The 21,893-nt window shown below is 39.2% G+C and overlaps 1 protein-coding gene across 1 annotated transcript in view; it reads left to right on the top strand.

Moving 5' to 3' along the window:
• The first annotated feature begins 2,168 nt into the window (after nt 1-2,168).
• Nucleotides 2,169-21,893, top strand: part of NUP205 (nucleoporin 205) — a 51,424-nt gene continuing 31,699 nt past the window's right edge. The window contains exons 1-13 of the mRNA XM_084290900.1: nt 2,169-2,329; nt 6,666-6,808; nt 7,689-7,860; nt 8,717-8,861; nt 9,776-9,935; nt 11,837-12,065; nt 12,247-12,411; nt 13,184-13,359; nt 16,442-16,558; nt 17,177-17,314; nt 18,614-18,764; nt 19,546-19,751; nt 21,025-21,207. Of these exons, the coding sequence (XP_084147026.1) occupies nt 2,302-2,329; nt 6,666-6,808; nt 7,689-7,860; nt 8,717-8,861; nt 9,776-9,935; nt 11,837-12,065; nt 12,247-12,411; nt 13,184-13,359; nt 16,442-16,558; nt 17,177-17,314; nt 18,614-18,764; nt 19,546-19,751; nt 21,025-21,207 (2,013 nt within the window). The 5' untranslated portion in view covers nt 2,169-2,301. The remainder of the gene's footprint in view (nt 2,330-6,665; nt 6,809-7,688; nt 7,861-8,716; nt 8,862-9,775; nt 9,936-11,836; nt 12,066-12,246; nt 12,412-13,183; nt 13,360-16,441; nt 16,559-17,176; nt 17,315-18,613; nt 18,765-19,545; nt 19,752-21,024; nt 21,208-21,893) is intronic.

Raw genomic sequence — 21,893 nt, 5'->3', positions numbered from 1 at the left:
TTTTGCATTAAAAAAAAATCACATTGCTAACAGAGAAAGAGTAAAATAAATGCTACACAGCTGAAGCTAAGCATGGTATTTTTCTTCTGAAGTTCAACTGCTCAATGACCTACCCCATACCATCTGCTCTTTCCATGGAGTTTTTTTCTTCACATTGCTATGTGACTGGTGGCCCATTGGCAAAGGACTCAAAAGAATTATCTGGAAATTTAACATCTTCAATCTGCAGTGGTTAGACAGGATTTTTTTCCTCTGAGATAAAAAAAAATAAAAATGTGTGCAATCTGGCTGCATCTGAATGCCAAAAGCAATATGACAGCTCTTAATGTCTGGGAAAGGCTTTTTTAAAAATTTGATTCGTTTATTTATCTTTTTTTTTTTTTTTTTTTTTCTTCTTTGGCCTTGTTTCTTAAGGAAATGAGGCTTAGGAAATCACACTCTGCCTGCCAAATATTTTGAGTAGCTTTTGAACCTGTTGCAATTCCTGAGCCAAGTCCAGCCTAATATGATTGAGGGGTAAAAGGACTCAAAAGTTTATGTCCTCAGAAGTTTTGTGAAAGTCAGGGAAAATGAAAAGAAAAATCAAAATGAGGACAAACCGCTGTGGTTGTAAAGACTGAAGTAAAACCTCAAGCTATCCTTTAAGTTTGCTGTGGCCAGCTGATCAGCACAGGTGTCTCTGAACGTATCACAATTCCCACCTGCTTTATTCCCTCTCTTAACCCATCAATCATAGGTCTTTGGGTGGTATGTGGGCAGTGTAGGAGCAGAGATGTGGCTTTGCAGCCACAGGTGTTCAGGAGAAGGTAGGAGATGCTGTGCCTAGGCTGTATTAGTTCTGCTTGTGGAACGCCTTTGCTTATTTTCCGCTTTTGCCTCTTATCTGACAGTGTTTTCTTCCCACAACGAACTAAGTAATTCATTATCAATCATTTTATTTTTGTTATGGATAGATCTGTTCAAGCTCATGGCTAAGACCACAAAAAGGTATATCTCAAAGAAATATAAGCCCTCTGACTAAATGAACAAATTAGGACAAGTTAAGGGGAACAGATTAATCCTTTGAACTCTGTGAGAAGCTGTTCTGGGTGGGACACTCCCCCAGCCCCTTTTAAAATTTATTTTCTTTCTCCAGAAACCTTCTCCAGTTTGGGTGTCTTTTTCCCATAGCTATCTTGCCAACTCACTCTCACCCCAGGACCACTGCTCTCTCTCTATTGCCCCCTCTGCCATCCAACTATATTGAAGAACTAGAGAAAAAAGTTAGTTCTGTTAGTTTCCCATGGGCCTACTTTGCTGGACACTGTTTCAGAACAGGTGAAATATTGTTTTAATAAAGCTCAAGAGGAGAGACTATTGAATACATATCTCTGGAGGGATCTTTTACCTTAAAGGTAAGACTGTAGGGAATTCCTGTATGAGAGCATTACCACGGGGACAGAGGGTAGTACACTGACTTCAGATAGGGGACACTTCTAAGGTACTGATACGTATTCTTTAGCTCCAGACACATGTACAGATGACCCTTTCCCTTTCTTTTCTTCGTTCCTGGTACTTTTTCCTCTTGCATTTTGCATTTAAGAGGCAGCTTTCTTCACAGTAACCTCTGTCACGGCTGCTTCTTCCCTCCTTAAAAAATGTAAACGTTAGTTTACTGTTGAAGACTGAGAAACATATCCCTTTAAAAAGCTCCACGCTCACAAAATTGATCAAAAAACCTGTGTTTACTGTTTTTAAGTGGATATTACTGTTTTAATTACATGTATTTTAAATAACGATCTGTCGCAAGTCACTTTTTTTTTTTGAGAGAGAAAATAAAACACTCCAATAAGTTTACACCTAACTTCAGGTAGTTTTCTTTATTTACTGAGCGTGGCTTATGAAGTAGGGCTAAAGGATCGCCCGTAACGCGACAAGAAGGGCTGTGCACGTGTGTGAGCGAAGTAAAAGCGCCGTTTATTTAAGTTATGTGGTGCCGGCAGGAGCCCGGTGCCGCCCTGTCCCAGCCGCCCGCTCCCCCGACGCTCCCCATCCGCGCCTACAGTTCCCGTCAGGCCGCGGCTCAGGCCCCGCAGCCCGCCCGCGCTCCGGCCCGGGAGCTGCCGCTCGTCCCCTCCCCGCCTCGCCAAGCGGCACCGCAGCGGGGCAGGGGAGCGGCTCCGGGTCTCGCCCCGAGCGGGCCGGGCCGGGTACTGAGCCGGGGGGCACGGAGCCGTGCTGTGGAGGCGCGGCGGCGGGCAGCCCGCGGCGCTGCGGGGCCTTCTGCAGGCGGCGGCGCCGCTGCCCCTCCCTCTCGCTAAGATGGCGGCGCCGCTGGCGGTAAATTCGGGTAAGCGGAGCCGCAGCGGGCGCGGCCCGGGCGGGCAGCGCTGAGGGGAGGCGGGCGCCGAGCGGGCTGCACGGCCCGGGGGGGCTCTGCGGGCGGCTCTGGGGGCTCGGCGGTGGGGGGTAGCCCCGGGGTCGCACGGTTTGAGCCCGTCCGCAGCGAAACGCAAAGCGAAAGGAGGAAGGATGGCAGCTGGGAGCGCGGAGGGAGCTCGTCCCGCGGGGAGGGGGGCGGCGGGTTGGGGGCGACAGGCACACGGAGCGGGTGCGGGCCGCTGAGGCAGCGCTTACCTGGTGTAACTGCACGGGAACACCCCCCAAAAAAAAACAAAACGCAACCACCACCACCCAAAACCAACCAGCCAACCAAACAAAAAAACCGCCCGAAACCTAAGCAATGCACGCACCTCCTTATAGCAGACCCAGCTCAGGGCGTTACCCGAAGTTGCTGGAATATTTGTGAGGATGGAGACGCCTGCAGAGGCTCCTCTGGGCCTCGGTTCAAATGTTTGACGATCCTCAGGGTAGCTTTTTGTTTTTATTTCCCTGATGGAGAGTTTCTGCATTGCAACTTGTGTTAGTTGCTGCTTATCGTCCCGTGGGATATCTCTGTCTCCATTTTCTGCATACAGTGCCATTAAGTAGTTGAAGACAGCAAACCTCCAGTTCCTCTTTAGTCACTCACTTCTTAAAATCTGGTAACTTCAGTTATTTTTAGTGCCCCCGTCGTGATTCATCATGTTCTCTACCCCCCTATTCCAGCATCTGTCTTGCTCAGAGGAGCCCAGCGCTCAAGGGAGCGATGCGCTTTCAGGGATGCCTGACACTGACAAATCACTGCCCTACAGCTGCTGGCTGCAGTGCTGTTCACACAGCTCAATGTGCAGGGACCACGATTTTAGCAAGGGCGTGCTGCTCAGCTTAGTGTTCAGCTTCTTATCTGACAGGACACTCTAGTGCTTTCTGTACAGCTGGTTTCTGGCCACTTGGTCCCCAGCTTGTCCTGTTGCATGGAGTTTTTCTGTCTGTGGTGCAGGATTTTGCATTTGCTAGCACTGAATTTCCCTTAGGTTAATAGCGGGAGAACAAGACCCCGTGAAAAGCAGTTGTGACTGGAATGTGGGCATGGCCAAAAGGCGGAGTCTGACATAGTGGCATAGTTAATAAAGCCATCAGATTTCAAAAGCTCAAATCACGTGTCAAGGAAGGATTAAACCTACTGAGAAGGTGTTTTGATCTAAGTGATCCCTAAATGATTTGATCTAAATAAAGCCCCCCCCCCCCAAAAAAAAAAAGGAAAAAGAAAAGAAAAAAAAAAACAACAATACAAAAGCAGAGACCCTCATTGGAAGATGAAGAAGGGTGATTATTTCTGTGATTCACAGAATCTGAGAAGTGGCTTTGTTAAAGTGAAAATTGGAGCCATTCAAGTGGGACTAGACCTTCTTGCCATGTAATGTGTCCAGTAAATTCCAAAAAATTCTATAGCCTTATAATTACAATAGGTCAAGAAGGGGGAACCTTGTACATGAAAGATGAGGTAGAAATTAAAATGGATGTGGATAGAACATGGATTTTATCCTAGATTTTTTTTTTTTTTTTTTTCTTTTTTTTGTGGGGATGGATATAGCATGATTAAGTCTCTAGCTTGGCAAAATGTTCAGGCATAATCGTAAACTGCTGTTGTCAACAGAAGCAACCTAGCCCGTCCTTCCTTGCTTTCCCTGGTAGGATGCTCAGTCCTAAAACTAAGAATGGAAACAACGTAAGGTTAGCATGGTTGCTAGCAGCAGCAAAACAGTCCAGCTGGTTTTCCATCTTGGATACTTATTCCTTCTCTGTAATAGTCTGTCTTTCTGCTAGTATAGTTGTTTGTGGTGTCACAGAGCAAATTGCGTTATAGATGTGATCCTGCTGAAAATGAACTCTTGGATTAGTTTTCAGCTAGGCTGGATCCTTCATTTGTTTTAGTGCTTGACAGCACATGTGTTTGGGCTGGTGCAAAGCAATTATACTGTAGGGACAAGAGCAAACAACTGGGTAAGGGAAAGAGTTGAGCAGCTTTTGGCAGGCATTGGATTGCTGTTGCTGCTTATTGGACTCTGCAACTTCATAAGAGTGAAGGCTGGAAAAGGCTATTTAGAACAGAAGTAGTTCTCTGAACTTGGTGAAGATACATGGGAGAAACAGCTAGAGTCTGCAGTGTGTAATTATTTGCCCAGTAGTAGCCATCTTGAATGAGTTTGTCTGGGCAGGGGTAAAGTCATAAGCTTAAAACACTCTGATGTTTGAAAAGGGTGGGGGATTTGTCCTTTTTGGAAGCTGTCTGATAACACAGCTCTACTGGCACTGCTAACTGCACAGGAAGCAACAGTATGCGGGATGGGAGCTTTTGTGAGTGCAGAGTTTGGGGTGGGAGGGTTTATTTCATTGCTTTACATGATTTCTTCCTCTGCAACAGAATAAAACTGACATGATTGTGTTTAGTTTGGTTTTGATTCCAAGACGGCTCACATAAGGGTAAAACTGACTGAAACGAATGGTCTCACTTGAGACTTGCTCTCATTCCTGTGCTTGGGTTGCTCATATGCTACGCTTTTGTGTGACTTGTGCTACCTCAGCGCTATGGGCATCCGTGCTGCGTTCTGTGTTGCTTTGCCTTTGAGGGGCTGTCTTCACTGTATGGCAAAGAGGGGCATCTTCACTTCAGAGCACGCCGCTTGGTGTGGTGTCTTAATGTGAACAGCCTTGTCGGGATGATGTGTGGATGGATATATTTTGCTTTGATGCCCCTCGGGGTTACCTCGAGGATTAGAATGGGGCAGGACAAGCTACATGAAGGTAAAACATTGCTCCTGTACTTGATTTTAGTTCATAGTGTTACCTTGCACATCACCAAGGGAAAAAAATAAAAGTCAAGCCAGCGTTAGGTGAAATGCTGGTATTTTTGCATGTGGGCTAGCCTGCAGGACACAGCATACAAAACCCACTGCTAGGAGATGCTCTGAAACAGATGAAACTGTAATCAGGCAGCGGTTGACGTGGCAGCCAGCAGGTAAACTGAACACAACTGGTAACAAATTTGGCACATTTAACAATGACTTGCGGTGTGTAGAATCTGCAACTTTCAGGAATACAGATGACACGTAACAAGGGAAACGTATTGGCACTTCTTGTTAATGTGAGCCTTATAAATCTCGAGTGTTTTTTTTTTTTTTTTTTTTTTTTTAATGGGCCGTTAATGCCAAGCGGTAGGAATAATTTCTGTCTGTAAGGTTCCTGGTTTAGGCAGTTTTGCTGCCGGAATTCTGAAGACTACTTCAGCAAGCTATTTTTGTGAGAAGTGATATAAATGAGGAAACTTGTAGTGCAGTCTTCATGCTACAGACTTCGAGTTGTGAATGATGCTGCTTCTAGTGAGGAGGAGATCGTTTAGCTGTAGTACTGACTTTGGAGTACGCAGAGGAAACTTTCTTTCAGTGTTGAGGAGGAGAGATTCTAGAGAGTGGTTGGACTCAGCTTAATTACAAAGAACTGACTTAAATTAGTGCTTGCTAGCTTCCAGCACTAATTTTGTCTCTTCTCAGTGTACTGAGGTAAGTGTTCGTGCTGGTCTATTTCTAGTAAAGCGAATTCATGTCTTAATGAAGCTCTTCCGAAGAGTGTTAGCAACAAGTGTGTTATGAATCCAAAGCACTTGTATTTCTGTATTTTAATTAGAATGAGCAGGATGAACAAATGGAAAAATGCCTATGTTGGGCTTACGATTTTTGTTACTTACGTAGAATTGCCTTTACATTTATGATTTTGGTTCCTAATCCATATTTTATTCTACATAGTGTGGTGCAGTGATGTTTCACATTCTGTTAGCTCTGTTGTTCATTTGCAGTCCCTCATATTAGGTATTTCTTAGTTTTGGTCTTTCTGTCAAAAATGGAAAGCAGGAAGCCCGCCTTGCCGAGTTGCATTCAGGTTCAAGGTCTGTCCAGTTCTTGGTGATTCTTTGACCTTATTGAAGTGGATGGAATTTCTTAGGTATAGAAGGACACAAGACCATAAGATGAATTTCAGCCCCTGAACTTACCTGTTTGCATCATCTTTTCTGTTTCTCAAACTGCCTAAATGCAATTAGGTTTTATATCAGGCAATTCTTGGTGGTGGTGGTAACTTACAAAAAGGAAAATGCACTTTGCTTGATGTGCATAACAATCTAGACTGCAAAGCTGGGATAAACACTAAATTAAAAAAAGGTCTTTTTATAGAAAATACTGTATGAAGTTTTTTTTTTTTCTTTCTTCCATTTCAAATGCGCTTTTTTTTTTTTTAATTTCTTCTTTCAGCTGCCAGCTTGTGGGGTCCATATAAGGACATATGGCAAACTGTAATGAATGCCATTTGGAAAAGGCAACCTGAAGCTATTCATCGCCTCGACCAGGTTTTAAAGAAACACAAATCTGACTTCATTTCTCTCTTCAGAAATCCGGTACTGGACTAATGCTCTGTTGCAAAATGAGTTTGAAAATTGATGATTTAATCTGTTTTGTGTTGTCGGAGTGCAAACTCTTTAGGCCTTGACTATTCTTTTCATTCTACATTTTTACAGTACCTAATGCAAGTGTGTTAAAACAATCTTCTGTTGTAAGAATGGAAGTTGCTTGAAAAATAGATACTGCTCTGTGTCTTATAGAGGATAATTGTATCTATAACGTGTTTTTTTTTCCCTCTGATTATTTGAATGCTGTTCTGAAGGAAATAGTAAAAGTATTTGACAATCCCTGAGTTAAGTATTGTTTTTTCTGTGCTCCTCTTACATGTCTAAAAGGAAGCACAAAACAACTTCTTCTGGCTTTGGTCCATGCTCATGCTTCGGCTTGTTAGATAAATGAACGCGCAGAATCAGTAAACATAAACTTACAAAATATAGACTGTGAATTGTTAGGAATGTGAGATTTGGAAAAACTCACTGGTTCTTGGCTGATGGGTCACAAGGTAACAATTATAAAATGTCTCCTGTTGTTACTTTTGAAATAGCGTATGGCTTTGTAAGACTGATAGGTCAGAAAATAAGTTGGGTATAGAGCTTTGCCTATGTATTTTACCATTATTCGCAGTAAACTAAATGTCAGCACTGGTTGTATCATATTATTTTTGGTATATTACCACAACAAGGCTATTACTGTGCAAACTCGAAGCATTTTTAGGATGCCTTTACTATCTCGGTGTTAAAAAATGCTGCCTTTGTTTTTTTGACAACAATGTAACCCCTCAGAACTGTATTTGTGAGGACGGATTAACGTGTAAAGCTTTATTCAGTATTTCTTGTTGCCATTTTGAATAACTTCCGTTGCTTGTTTCTCTTCCAGCCAAAGAATGTTCAGCAGCATGAGAAAATTCAGAAAGCAAGTACGGAAGGGGTTGCTATCCAGGGTCAGCAGGGAACCAGGCTTTTGCCAGAACAACTCATCAGAGAAGCCTTTATCCTCAGTGACCTCTTTGATATTGGAGAGTTGGCAGCTGTGGAGCTCCTTCTAGCTGGTGAGAAGGGAAAATATTTAAGAGCTGGAGAAATAGAACTTAAATAGGGCCTTACTGTTTGTGTTAAGTGTACGCTTAATGTGAATGCTTAATTGAGTCAAGGCCTGAGTTACCTAACATCGAGAATGTTCTTAAAAAGAAATCTGGTGCTGTCACTTAGTATAAAGACAGTGTTCTGGACTGTAATGTTTGTATGTTATGCAGCTTTTGCAAAAGTGGGAATAATTTGATTTTTTTTAAATGATTTATTTCTCTATTACTTAATTTCAAAATAGTTTAAAAATAATTCAAATAGTTTAGGAATAGGCATTGGTTCTGCAAATTATGCGTTAGTTATACATTGTTATGTAGCTGTATTTGGATCATAATCTAAAAAATTATTAGTAAAAGAAGTTTTCTGGGAAGAGATCTGCTTTTGCACATAGAAATTTGATTTCAATGTTATTAAACTGTAGTCTCGTAGTTATTGTTATTAGTTACTGTTCATCATTAACTTTTTTCGAATTCCTTAAAGAGCTAGCTTGCTAGCATGTCACCTTTCAAAAGGCATCAGGAAGCCAGCCTCAATTTCTATTTCAAACTTGTGTTTTTGATGTAAATTCAGACAGAAAATTTAAATTTGGATGAAGAAAATATATATTATTCTGATAATCAGCTTGAACTGTTTATTAGGACAGGTAGATATCAGTTGCAACTACCATTTGGACTAGGATACATATGGACTTGCACCTCTACTTGTAAATGTGTGGAATTTTTAATAGTTGACTGAATTTTAATAGTATCAAAAATATAAACATTTCATCGAAGTATGCATGCTCAAATTGCTGTGGATATTCTGTACATTTTCATTCAACAGGAGAACACCAGCAACCTCATTTTCCTGGCCTTACAAGAGGTCTTGTGGCTGTTCTCTTGTACTGGGATGGAAAAAGATGCATTGCCAATTCACTACGAGCCCTCATCCAGTCACGCCAAGGCAAGACGTGGACATTGGAGCTCAGGTCTGTATTAGGATTAGCTGTTAGATTAACTTGCTCTCTGCTTTTAATGCTTTTAGGACTGTTGAGGGAAAGCAAATATTCGCAAATTTGTTTTTTCATGACCTGATGCTGTCACTTCCATGTTTAAACATAGTATTTTTTGTCTTACAAGTATGTTTAATGGGTCATAAATACAGATATTTTCAGTTCTCCCATGCTGCTTGTGCTTTTGGCGGCACTTGCCTCAGACACCCACCCAGTCAGGGTTTCTCTAACTAGTGATGCCGATTCAGTATTGGAAAGAGTTGAGTTTCTGCGTGTGCTGTGTTCTGACTGCCCACATCCTGCAAAACAGAGGATTGTGCTCCTGCCTTTACCTAAAATGGACACACTCTCTACTGGCGAGCATAATGTTCTTTTTTTTTTTGACTAAAAAGAAAAAACTGAACACACTGTTTAGTTCCAATGCGTGGTGACTGCTTAACTAGAGAAAGATTCAAAGATGCGTTACAGTGTAGATACAAATTCTGTTAAAAAAAAAGTGATTGCTTTAGAACTAGTTCCACTGTTTCAGTAATTGGACAATTGCATTTACTAGTGAGAAAGGCTGTGAGCTTGTGAAATCTGCACATCTTATGTATAGTACTTTTGGCTCTTGATAGTAATCTTACCTGGCTCGTTCATGCTGTACTCTTCTCATATTCCATGTTCTTGAAGCTATGGTTACCTCGAGACTTCGTATCTGTTCAGCAGAGCATTTTGAGAGATCACTGCTTATTAATTACTGATGCACATTTAGTTGCTTTGTGTGTTTGATGTAGTTGTACGTTTTATGTTGGCTAGCAAATAAATTTGATGGGAATGATTCTTTTAGACTTCCTCCATCGCTGGGAATAACATGATTAATTGTTAAATTTATATTCTCTCCATTACAGTCAAGAGCTAATGGCCATGACAACACGCTTTACAGATGACCTAATGGAACACGGTTTGACTCAGAAGATCCTCACACTTGTGTCTCAAATTGATTTGAACAATGAATTCGATAAACTCCAGAGAGAGCGAGGATTGGGCAGTGAGAAACATCGCAAAGAGGTAACGAGGGGATTAGATGTGACTAGATGTGATTCTTCCAAATTACTGCACAGGTTAAAGTACATTTGATCACAAAGAGATATGGATTGATCCCTCCCCCCCCATCTGGATTCTCTTTACCTTTGGAAGCTGTTACTGGCTTACGTGATGGTAACTACACTATGGTTTACGATATACCACTGTTCAATCCAGATTTCTACCTGCATTTCTGTTTCTTTGTTGCTCTCTGATATTAGGGCATACATTATCTTTAGTGAAGAAATGCAATTAAGGACTGAGAAGAAGTAAACATTTTTGCAGTTTAATTCTAAAGAAAATGTTTTAAATTATCTGCTTTCAGCATTACCATTACCACCACCATTGGAATAAAAATAGAGAACTAAAATTCACAAAGGATTAAAACAGAATGAAAGTGGGTCTAGGCAGGCAAATAATGCATTTTTTAATAACCTATTTGTGTTAACATGACCAGAAGCATCTCTAATAGTGAACAGTCAGATTTGCTTAAAAATGAGTTTTCATTTTTGTACTCCTTGAAATTAATTGGGACTGAGTCTAACTGCACACTGTATTTGTAATAGGGAGATTTTAAACATTATCATTTTAACTTCTGGTCTTTCCAGTGTGGGATCTATGTGGGTATTCTATGTTATAATCAATTATTTTTTTTGCCAGATAACCAGTTTTGCGTTTTTGCTATTTCATCTAGAAACTATGCAAAACATACCCTTCTAATTTGCCTTCACGTTCAAGTAATGCTTTGTATTGAAGGTTTGCTTCATTGCTTTTAGATGGACTACTATATTCCCCTTTGTATTCATTAGAATTGTTATTTTTCTGGAGCCTGTGCAGAGATTTCTAGCTGTGTTTAGTGTTGAAGAGTTTCTCATTGTACCACTATGCCCATGATTTTAATGGAGATAGAATGCCTTATTTTTTATTTTACCGGGTCTAATGGGTATAGATCAAGAAAGTTATTAGAAACCAATAACCTAGCTAATAAAATACCATTATGAAAGGGTTTTTGTGGGGGCTTTTTATTTTAAGGAGATTTTTGTTTGCTTGTTTTATTTTTGTTTTGAATTTCTGCTGTTTTCAGGAGACTTAGAGCAGTTAAGTACTTGAAACTCAGCTTGGGGGAGCAGAATGAATTTAACAAATGAAGTAAATGTTTGTCCTTGCTTAAAAACAGGTGATTTTTGGTGTCACTGTTAGAAAAAAAGACAAACTGATCGTTTTGGAGAGCCAATGTACTTAATTTTAGCGTAACATATTTTGCCAAAGAATAAAACCATATTTTTAGTATGAAAATGCTTCATAGCTTTCCTGTTGGACATGATATTTGTCCCATATGTATTAGGGCATGTTAGATTTCATTTATGTGTATATTCAAATTTGCCTTAAGTATTTTGTTTGATGGAAAGTTTTAATGTTAAATGCCTTTCCTATTACTCAATTTCTTTAAAATTTAGGTATGTGTATAGTCGTTTGAGGACATCTCTTTTGGAGAAAGGAAGGAAGAAATCTTAAGACCTTAACTGGATGTAACTGCCAGCGTAGTTATGTTTTAGAGATATGAAACGTGACCTTTGTGTACATATTGTGTTTACAGCTATAAAAATTCTGTGTAGATTCACGTCTTCTGACCTTGACAGAGGTGCTGGTTTGCGTCTTGTCATTCTCGAAGCTATCTAGTCACGCCTCATGTGAAATGCCAGGGAATCTGAAGGCTCATAAGATTTTTATATATCTTTTTTTTGCGTTGCACTTAAAGAAATTAGCATTTTCTCCAGCTGCTGTTTTTAAAGTAATTTTTAACTTACTCTAGTCATAATGATGGACTGAGAAAGGCAGATTGATGCGCTGCAAGTACAGCTCTATACACTGTTTCTTTTGAAAAGGTTTCTGACCTCATCAAAGAGTGCCGACAGTCCTTGGCTGAAAGTCTCTTTGTCTGGACCTGCCAGTCACCGCTGAGTAAGGATGACACTCTAATCCTCATAAGTTACTTGGAGAAAGTAACAGTAGAAGCAGATGGCTCATTGGACGGTGTGAACTTGTCTCTGCTCATGGCGCTCCTCTACTGCTTTGATGTCAGTTTTCTAGAACAAGGCACAGAGGATCGTGAAGGTAATGCTGACAGGTTTCCCACGGGGGTTATGTTGTGCGTGTGGTTAAATTGTTATTTAACCAATTTTGTCATTGGTAACAAATTGGTAGGATTCTGCCTGTTTGTTTTCACATTCACTGGGTGTTGGTGTTGCATTTGTGGTTTTGTTTTTCTTTAAGATCTTTTTTGTTTTTCTTTAAGATCTGATGCACCGGCTACCTCTGCTAGCAGAAAGACAGTACATAGCAACAATACACACTCGTCTTCAGGAATCTCAGCCTTGGAAACTACCAGGCTTGCAAGCAACTGTTCGATTAGCCTGGTCACTGGCTTTACGAGGAATATCCCAGTTATCTGATGTGACAGGTAAATTACTACTTGGTGCGCTTCAGGATTCACAGCTTGCAAGTGGTGCAAGTCAAAGTGCCGTTACCTTCTTCAGGTATTAGTACTTACCTTCAGGATAAAGCTACTGTTGATGCTCCTCCTTCAAAGCTTTCTCAGTACATGAGTTTGGTTGTTGAGAATTGAGTTGCTGTGGTAGGTACACAGATTTAGAAATAATTAATCATTAGCCATTAATACTGCGTACTGTCTCATTGAAGTGAAAGGGATTGTAATGTACGGAAAAATGTGAAAAATTGCATTTTAGGGGCTTTAATATCACCTGAACACTTGAATGCAGAATAGATTCATGTTTATGACTTTTTGCTTCTGCAAATATTAAAACTCAGTATCTTAAGAGGACAGATTTTTTTTTCCTGTACTTCACTAGCTTTCCAGGCTCATGCCTAGGTCAGAACTGAGGCATGACTACAGAATAAAGAAAATGTAAACATCATAACTAATGTTTAATTAAGGTTGGCTTGTGCTTCTTAGTTCACAGCCTTAGATTGATCAGGTAAATAGATTATGTACTTTAACTTACATTACAGAAGAAAGTTGAGACTGTCACCCTACATTAACTTGCATTTTTCAATCTAGAGTTTTCCTGTTCAGTGGAACAAACTTAGTGTCTAGAAGCACGTTGATTTGCTTGTCAGACAGGTATTCTAAAATATGTATAGTTTGTTAACAGATAGTTGTAATTTATTTTTCTCCCGTTTGTGATTTTTGTTTTGTTTTGTTTGTTGTCCAGCTCTTGCAGAATTCACTGAAGCAGATGAAGCAATGGCAGAGCTAGCGGTTGCTGATAATGTCTTTCTGTTCCTGACTGAATCTGTTGTGGGATCTGAAAATTTCTACCAGGAGGAATTTTACATTCGCAAAATTCACAACCTTGTCACAGACTTCCTTGCACTCATGCCAATGAAGGTAAGTTGTTTCTGTGAATAGCATAGTTTTTGAGAAACATGGGCACGTCATCTTCTATTTCTAGGACAGGTAGCATTGAGATTCAAATATCAACCTGAGCTCGAGGTGCTGCACTTTAGAAAGCCTGAAAGTTGACTTTGTGGAACCCATAGCATTTGGTGTTTGTTTTCTGCAATGAAGTGTTTTGAAAATCAAATTCTACTTCAGTGTGGTGAGATTGCAAAGCGAGCTTTTGTGTTTGCAGTGGTTTTGTTTTGTTTTAAATGCTTAGAATTTAAATGAATTCTGGGCTTGATAGCGATGTCTGTGGTTTTTGTCTTTTTTTTCCCCTTCTCTTTTGATATTGACAGTTGTATAACCTAAAAGAAGTGACAGTTTTTGCCTTTATTTTTTTTTATTTAATTCTTTTACTAATGAGCTTTTGCATGTTTAAGGGGAGTTATTCTACTTTTTCTTTACTACTACCATTTGTTAGTAAAATGACCTGCTGATTTCACTGGAACAACTGAAGTGCTGCAAAAGGATTTTAAGGAAAAGCTTGAAGCAATTCCTACAATTTTGTTTGTGCAAGACCTTGTATCTAGGCATGGAAAATTAAAATTATATGAAAATGCTTTTATGTAATTGATGGAGGCTTTCTTTTGTGACCTGCATTGTGTTGAGCTGTAGTTGGAGTTGCAAATAATTACTTCTTTCAAAGAATGAGCAAAAAGGAAGATTCAAAAGAAATTTTGTTCATTGTTAACTGTCAGAATGAGAACAATATTGGCAGGAAAACACTTGAGCCTTAGGAATATTTGAGGGTGCGTATGAAAGTGTGTAGACAGCTTTTAGGTTTAATCCTAATTTATTTATAATCTGTTGGGTTTCCATGTTGCTTTCTGAAGCCATCTGTTTCACAAACGGAATACCCATGGAACAAGTATAATGTCATTTCAAATGCATTCGTGTTGATAACTTCAAGCAGTATGCTTCTACTGCAGCAGTTGCCTGCATACAAAACGTAACGCACTGTAGCAAGTCTTGGACTCTGTTTGAAGGCTACCTGCAGCCTGCAGTGGTGCCTGCAGCCTGCAGTGGTGTTTTCTGTAATACAGACATAGTAGCCCTTAGGAGCATTTTGAATTTGAGGAATATGTGAGATACAGTTTTTGAAAGTTCTTTGAACAGTCAAGTTCTAACACATTTGGAACTAGAAACTTTTTTATGAGGTAGTTCTGAAGATGCTGTTGCTTTACCAAAGATGAAATATGTCCCTGTATTGATACCAACTTTTATGGAAGAGATGTAGGTATGTTTTCTGAATCAAGGTGGAAGAGTTGGAGACTGACCCAGGCTGAGGTCAGTCCTAGATTTAAAAGCACATCTGACCCCGTCTCCTGTATCCCACAGAACTGTGTGAAAATCCCAAGGCTGTCTGTTGGTTTTGTTCCAATTTCTCTCCTTCATTGTATTGTGGAATTGGAGGCCTCGGCAAAGTATCTCTCTCCCATTTCAGTTTTTGGCTTTGATTTAGATCTGCAGTTGGTTATACTTAATGCCTAAATATGAAGAGATTCTTCATTAGAAATAGGATTTTGTAATACAGTTTATGAGCAAAAATCTGACTATTGACTTGTGACATTGACCATTCCTGCTTGACAGAGGCCAGTACTAGTTCTTTTAGAGGAAAGACTTGTTAGACAATTGGGATGTGGCTCTAGAAGGGATTTTTTTGTCCACCTGCAGTTTGTTACTGCTGTTTGTTACTGCTTATGTGCAGAGTTATTTCTACTGAATCTTAAATTTTAGGTAAATAGAAGGGTCTGCCTTGCAGGATTCTTTTTATTTTTAGGTATATGTAGATTTAAATTAAACTAGATGAAGATTATAAGAGGCCAACATTTTATTTAACTCTTCTGTATAGCTTTTGTGTATTTTCTGCTTGCCAGTAATGATTTGGGTAAATCTTTTGGTTGAGAGCATTACATTTGGGACTCAATAATTAGCTTTAGTAGTTTAGATAATGCACTATTTCACTTATCAACACTTTGTTTTATCCCTGTATTAATTTTGTTAGTATACTAATTTAGATACTTTGCCCTGACCCTTTCTGCAGGTATCTCTAGTTCTAGCTAAGTTTTTGAGATGAGTCAGTTCTTTTGTAGCTCATTCAATTTTGCAATTCAAGATATATTATAGAACCATGAACTAGTATCTGTTGGGCACCACCATGTTTTAGTTTTTGTTGTGTTGAATTGGTTGCTTATTTCTGTTTCTTGTTTCTCAGTGTCTGTTTAATATGTAACAAAACTGAACTTTTCATCCCCTGGCTGTTTGCTTTCTTTAAACATCTTGTGGGGTGCTTTGTGAAAGGCGTTTTGATGTTAAAATTAAATCAGCTGGGATTTTGTTTAGTAACTGATCTTTTTTGACACAAAGAATTCTGAGATACTGACTAAAGGACTTTTCCACTGCTGCAGTTTTTCTTCCCTTTCCTTTTCTCTTTTTTGCTACTGTATTTGTTGACATGTGGTGATGCTATTGGCTGTGACAGACAATTTTCCTGGGTCCAAAGTAATTACATGAATACAAAACTTTTCAGAAGATGAAGTTGCTGTAATTAGAAGTAGCCTTAAATAGCTAAGACAAGTGGAATGCATAGGTCTCTATACAGAAAACATTATTTCATGCTGTTTTTCATTCCTCTTCACTCTTTTTGGATCATAATCTAACTTTGTTTGAAGTCTAACTAACTAAGTCTATATAACTTTCAAAGTAAAAAGAGGAAAAGGATCCACGTTCTGTGGCCAAACCAGAGGATCTGGTGAAGTCAGTTGGGAAAACCCCCATAGGCTAAGTTTGGGGCTTTTGGTATGAACTGAGGCCTTGGCAGTAAGGAAGTGATCGAATATGTCTTTGAATGTAGGCTCTGTTTACAATAAATAAATAAAATTGTTAAATATTCTTGTCATGTATGTGCAAGTTCACTTCCTTTCTTACTTTTTAATAAACTGTTCAGGTAATTCAGTTATTTCTGTTGCCCTGCTCATTCTTACCTAAATATAGATCAGTGTTTTTCTCCAATTCATGTATTGTGTAGGTGAAACAGCTGAGAAACCGTGCTGATGAAGATGCTCGCATGATTCATATGAGTATTCAGATGGGTAATGATCCACCTATTTCCCTTCGGAGAGATCTGGAGCATTTAATGCTTTTAGTAAGCCCTATTTTCTCCTAAATTACTATGCCAAAAAGTGATTGTGACTTTCAATCTTCATTAGAAAATCTGTATCTGAATGATAAAATGCTGGATCTTGTACTTTTTGGATAAAAGGAATTTTTTCTTAACCAAATATTGACAGACACTTGCTATAAGTTTTCCAGAAAACTGCCCTGGCTTCTGATGTTAATAAAGTGTCAATTCATAAATGTTTAGTGAGTAAATACTGCATTGTTTCTTCTGGTGGAAGGATTCTTGAGCCAAAGTTATTTTACAAAATTATAAATATCTAAAATGTAAATTGTAGTAAGATTATCTTAACATATCTGTTTTCTTAAACTGTGTTATTTTAATGTAACTTAGAAATAGCCTTTATTCTTAAAATTCTTACCTGTTCAATTAAGATTTTTGAGTTTATCTGGTTGTCATTTGTTCTGCTGTTGCTATTTAGCAGGTGTCATTTTTCAGAGAGTTCTAAGGAATAACGGATCAGGTGTGGTATGCTTTGTGTCTCAGACATGTTTAGCTTATCTAGAAGCAGTGCTTGTTGTTGAAATAATATTCTCATCTTTCCATAGTTGGTAATTTTTTTGGTCATCCTCTTTTGTCTGATAGATTGCTGAACTGTACAGGAAAGACCCTTTTAATCTGGAACTTGCCCTTGAATACTGGTGTCCATCAGAGCCTTTGCAGACATCTACCGTCATGGGGTCCTACCTCGGAGTAGCTCATCAGAGACCTCCTCAGCGCCAGGTTATCTACATTTACCAGTTTTACATCTTTAAGTGAAAAAAGTGATTTTTTTGAGTAATTACTAGTAACTTGAAATTAATCAAAGGTGCAGTTTGAAGCAATAGCAATTTCTACAATAGTAAGGGTTAAAAAACCCAAATGTTTTGTATCCTTATTACAGCTAGCCTCAAAGCAGACATTATTTTCTTTTATCCATGACTTGTCTGCATGTGTCCTGCTCTGCATCACATGGTTATTGTTGCTTGCTCTAAGCTGAGCTGCTACCCGTCGTTCAAAGTTGTCAAGAAATTTAGTGAGAGAGAGTCTAACCTCTTTAAAAATTCTGTTTAGGCCAATTTTGGCCCAGTTGCTCAGGATATTCTGCTAACACTGCTCTTGTGTTTTCTGTCTGATGATCTCTTTTGCCTTAACTGAGAAGCAAAATTTCTTAACTATTAAAAAAAATCAACAACAACAACAAAAAAACAACAATAAATGTAGTTGATAGTATCTAGGGGTAAAAAAATCATGAGAATATTGGATAGCTGCGATACTATCAACCTTCAGTGCTTCATGAATGACTTTGCAGTGCCTAGGATATTGCATGCATCCCAAGACCCACCTGGAAAACAGGCAACTAAGTCTGGTCCTGGTGCAATCTGCAGACACTGCGATATGGTCCTGGGAAGAGCCACAGTGCATGTGAATTACTATTCAGGGATGTGACGTGCATAGTGAGTTCATGCCCAATAACACTTACAGTGATTGCACTGTGAAGTGTGCTAATAATATCATTGTGCAGCATTTGTGAGCTGAAGTAAATTTGAGGGCTAGAAATACAAAATGGGAGATTTAGTGTATTATATTTGCATTAGTATGAATGATTTTGTTTCCTCTTTGACATGTAATTTTCACCTTCAGGGAAAATTTCCCTTTCCATCTGAATATGAGGAAGAACTTCTTTACAGTGAGGGTGACAGAGCACTGGAACATGTTGCTCAGAGAGGCAGTGGAGTCTCCTTCTTTGGAGATATTCAAAGCCTCCCTGGATGTGATCCTGTGCAATGTGCTCGAGGTGACCCTGCCTGGCAGGGGAGTTGGACTGGAAGATCTCCAGAAGTCCCTTCCAACCTCAACCATTCTGTGATTCTGTGAAACTGACTAGGCCAGTAAACAAAAGAATTTTTGGGGGAGTTGTCATTCCTTGCCTTCTGCTAACCCCCACCATGATTACATTAGAATCTGTTTTCTGACTTTGGCTGTCTACTGTTTTAAGAAAACACTCATTTTTTTTTAAACACTGATCTTTATTTGTTCTAGGTTGTCTTGTCGAAGTTTGTTAGGCAAATGGGAGATCTACTTCCCTCCACAATTTACATCCCATACTTGAAAATGCTGCGGGGACTGGCTAGTGGGCCTCAGTGTGCTCATTACTGCTTTAGTTTGCTAAAAGTCAATGGCAGTAGTCATGGTAAGAAAAGTGATGCTTCAGCTCTTTCTCCTCTCTTTTTCCTGCTAATGTAAAGAAGTTATAAATAAATAAATAAATAAGTAAATCATGTGAACTGAACTGTGACTTGGTCATTTCAAAGATGAAATTGGAAGGCTTCAGTTGGAATGTAATCTGGAAAAAAAAAGAAAAAGACTGATTAGGGTAATAAAACTTCTTGAGAACCTTAGCAAATAATTCGTGTAAGCAAATAGTGGGGTTTTAAGGCAGCGTGTCTTAACACATGAGATGTAGAATATCAGTATAGCTCAATGTAAAATATAAAATTGGTAATATTTTCAATCAAGTTATATGTATTTTTAAATATAGGTGTCTTTCCTGAGCTGGTGCTTTTTTGTTTGTTTGGTTGGTTTTGTCTTGCAGGAGCATTTTGAGAAATGCTACATGTATAATAAATCCTAACAGAACCCAGAAAGGATTGTTGGTCAGTCCTATGTTTTGCATTAATTTTGCATTGATCAAAGTGGAAAAAAAACACTTTGAAGTAGTGCTACAGACATTGTGATTCATAGAATACTTGTTTCTACTGACTTTTCATCTTAGTATCTTCATGTCTCTATTAACAAACAACTCCCACAGCAAAGCAACAGAACCACTAATTTCAGCAACATGAGCTTTTCTTTGAATTTAATACATTGTTTGCTCTAGATAAGAAAGATTTCCTTTTAAATTTAACTACCTTCCTGGTCGCCCTGTGAAAGAGTAAAAACAAAATCTTGTGACCTTTTTGTCATTTTTCTAGCGGAAAACATCCAAGGAACAGGTGGCAGTCCTGTCTCCTGGGAACATTTCTTCCACTCTTTGATGCTTTATCATGAACACTTAAGGAAAGACCTGCCAAGTGCAGACAGCGTCCAGTATCGTCACCTGCCTCTTCGAGGAATCACACAGAAAGAACAAGATGGATTAATTGCCTTTTTACAGCTGACCACAGTTATAGTAAATTGGGTAAGTAAGGTTTTGTTTGTTTTGCTTCAATACGTTTTCTTTTTTCTTGCAGATCATCATTCGTCTGTGAAGTTCTTTTCACCAGAAAGATGGTTAGGGCAAATTTAACTAGCAGTTGTTTTTGTTTGATTAATGAACTTCAAAAGTATGGGAAGCATCAGAAAAAACTGTTAGGACCAAACATGCAGCCAGGATGAAATGGGAAGAGGTGGCACCTTTTCCGTGTTGTCAATGTTACTGATTTTCTAGCCTTCCTGACGCTTTGCTGTCACAACTATGTCTTTCAGAAGTGAGATCTATTCAGAAGAAATGCCTAGAGAGCAGGAAAGTTCTTTGCATGTAATTTTGAGTTTTAAAATAAACAGAGGTAATAGAAGACTTTCAAGGGGAAGAGTAGAAACTTGGCAAGGAAACTGACCAGCTGTGAAACTTGCCTCCAGAGTTAGATTTAAAATGTCCCTAAACTGTTAATGCAAAATGTACCATGAATTGGCTGGAAGAGGAATTTTAAGAGACAAACTGCAATACAGATTTTACATTGTCAATTATCTGGATAGCTGAACAGTGTGGAACTCGACTCCTTAGTACCCAGCAGAGTCTACAGGGTAGAGGTTTGAAGAATACTAACATAAAAGTTCTGTGATTTAGCAAGATGTTTTTGCAAGATGTTTTTGCTGACACAAACACAAGGCAGATCAGTGAAACTAACTGGGCTTTTTAAAAATCATCTTTTTTTTTGGGGGTGAGGTTGGTGGTGGGGTGTTCCTCTGGAAGGCCAGATTAGTTCAGTAACCTATGTAAGCTGTCCTGTCAGCATTGGATGAGTGGGGAAGAAGGAACTCGTAAATTCATATTTCCTAGCATCATCAGACCATAACCTGTGAAGAAGTAAACATCTAAGGATGCAGGGAATTATCATTTGATGAGACTAGAAGCCTGTCCCTATCCAGTGGCTCATCTGAGAGTCTCAAATGAGAGTCTAAAAATCGGCTATCCTAAGCAACATCTATTATGCACATAACTTTTCTTTGTGGATAGGGACAACTTCAGTAAAATTTTAGGTAAAGTTTTAGTACTAGAAAATCATTAAATTGGGCTTTTTGTTGAATGAAAATTGTTTGCATTGGTAAAGTCTGCCATTCTTCTGATGTTTTATGTACTTGTACAAAGCAGAATTCTCATTGCTGATACTGAACTCTGAGTTAGGCCTTACAGTACATGAATAATCTTCAAAATATTAACGTGCAATTTTGTTTTACGCTGAACTCTGCAGAGTGAGAATGCTCGCTTGGCTCTTTGTGAGCACCCTCAGTGGACACCAGTGGTGGTCATTCTGGGACTTCTGCAGTGCAGCATTCCTCCTATTTTGAAAGCGGAGCTATTAGAAACCCTGACTGCATTTGGAAAATCTCCTGAAATAGCTGCTTCACTCTGGCAATCCCTGGAATACACCCAGGTATTTTTGTATTTTCGGTACTTATAACTATAGCAACCCAATCTGATGAAATTGTTGGTGTATTTGAAAGCTGCATTTGTAGCAATTGTATTGCACTTTCTACTAAATTCTTGTGTTTCCATTGTTGAATATATTTTTTTTTTCACTTAGGTATTATTTTGAAGCAATTTTGAAAATGACAGCATGGTTTTGTGCTGCAGATCTCATTGGCTGTGCTTATCTTTATGTAAACATCTTTTTTAACAGACCATCCTGTATGTTCCATGTGTTTTTTTTTTCTCCCCTCCATGTTTGTCATCAGTAATAAATGTTCTGCAGGTTATGTATTTTTCTGTTATGTTTTTTTGTGTGCAATATTCTCCCACTATTAGTGGTGCTCATGAAAGGAAAGAATTGTATAAAAAGCTCCACTTGAAGGCATGTAATTTTCAGAGGAAAAGTTAATTGTTATTAGCAATTACAGAAGGAGGACTCAGGCAACTACAGGCCAGTCAGCCTTACCCTCATCCCTGGAAAGGTGATGGAGCAGCTCATCCTGGAGGTTATCTCCAAGGAGTGTAAGAAGGTGATCAGGAATAGTCAACATGGATTCACCAAGGGGAAGTCGTGCTTAACCAGTCTGATAGCCTTCTGTGGTGGGATGACTGGCTGGGTAGATGAGGCGAGAGCAGTGGATGTGGTCTACC

This window comes from Netta rufina (genome assembly GCF_964035555.1).
Source record: "Netta rufina genome assembly, chromosome: 1".
NCBI lineage: Eukaryota > Metazoa > Chordata > Aves > Anseriformes > Anatidae > Netta > Netta rufina.
The sequence above is the reverse complement of the archived record's forward strand: the minus strand, read 5'-3'. Positions and strand labels throughout refer to the sequence as shown.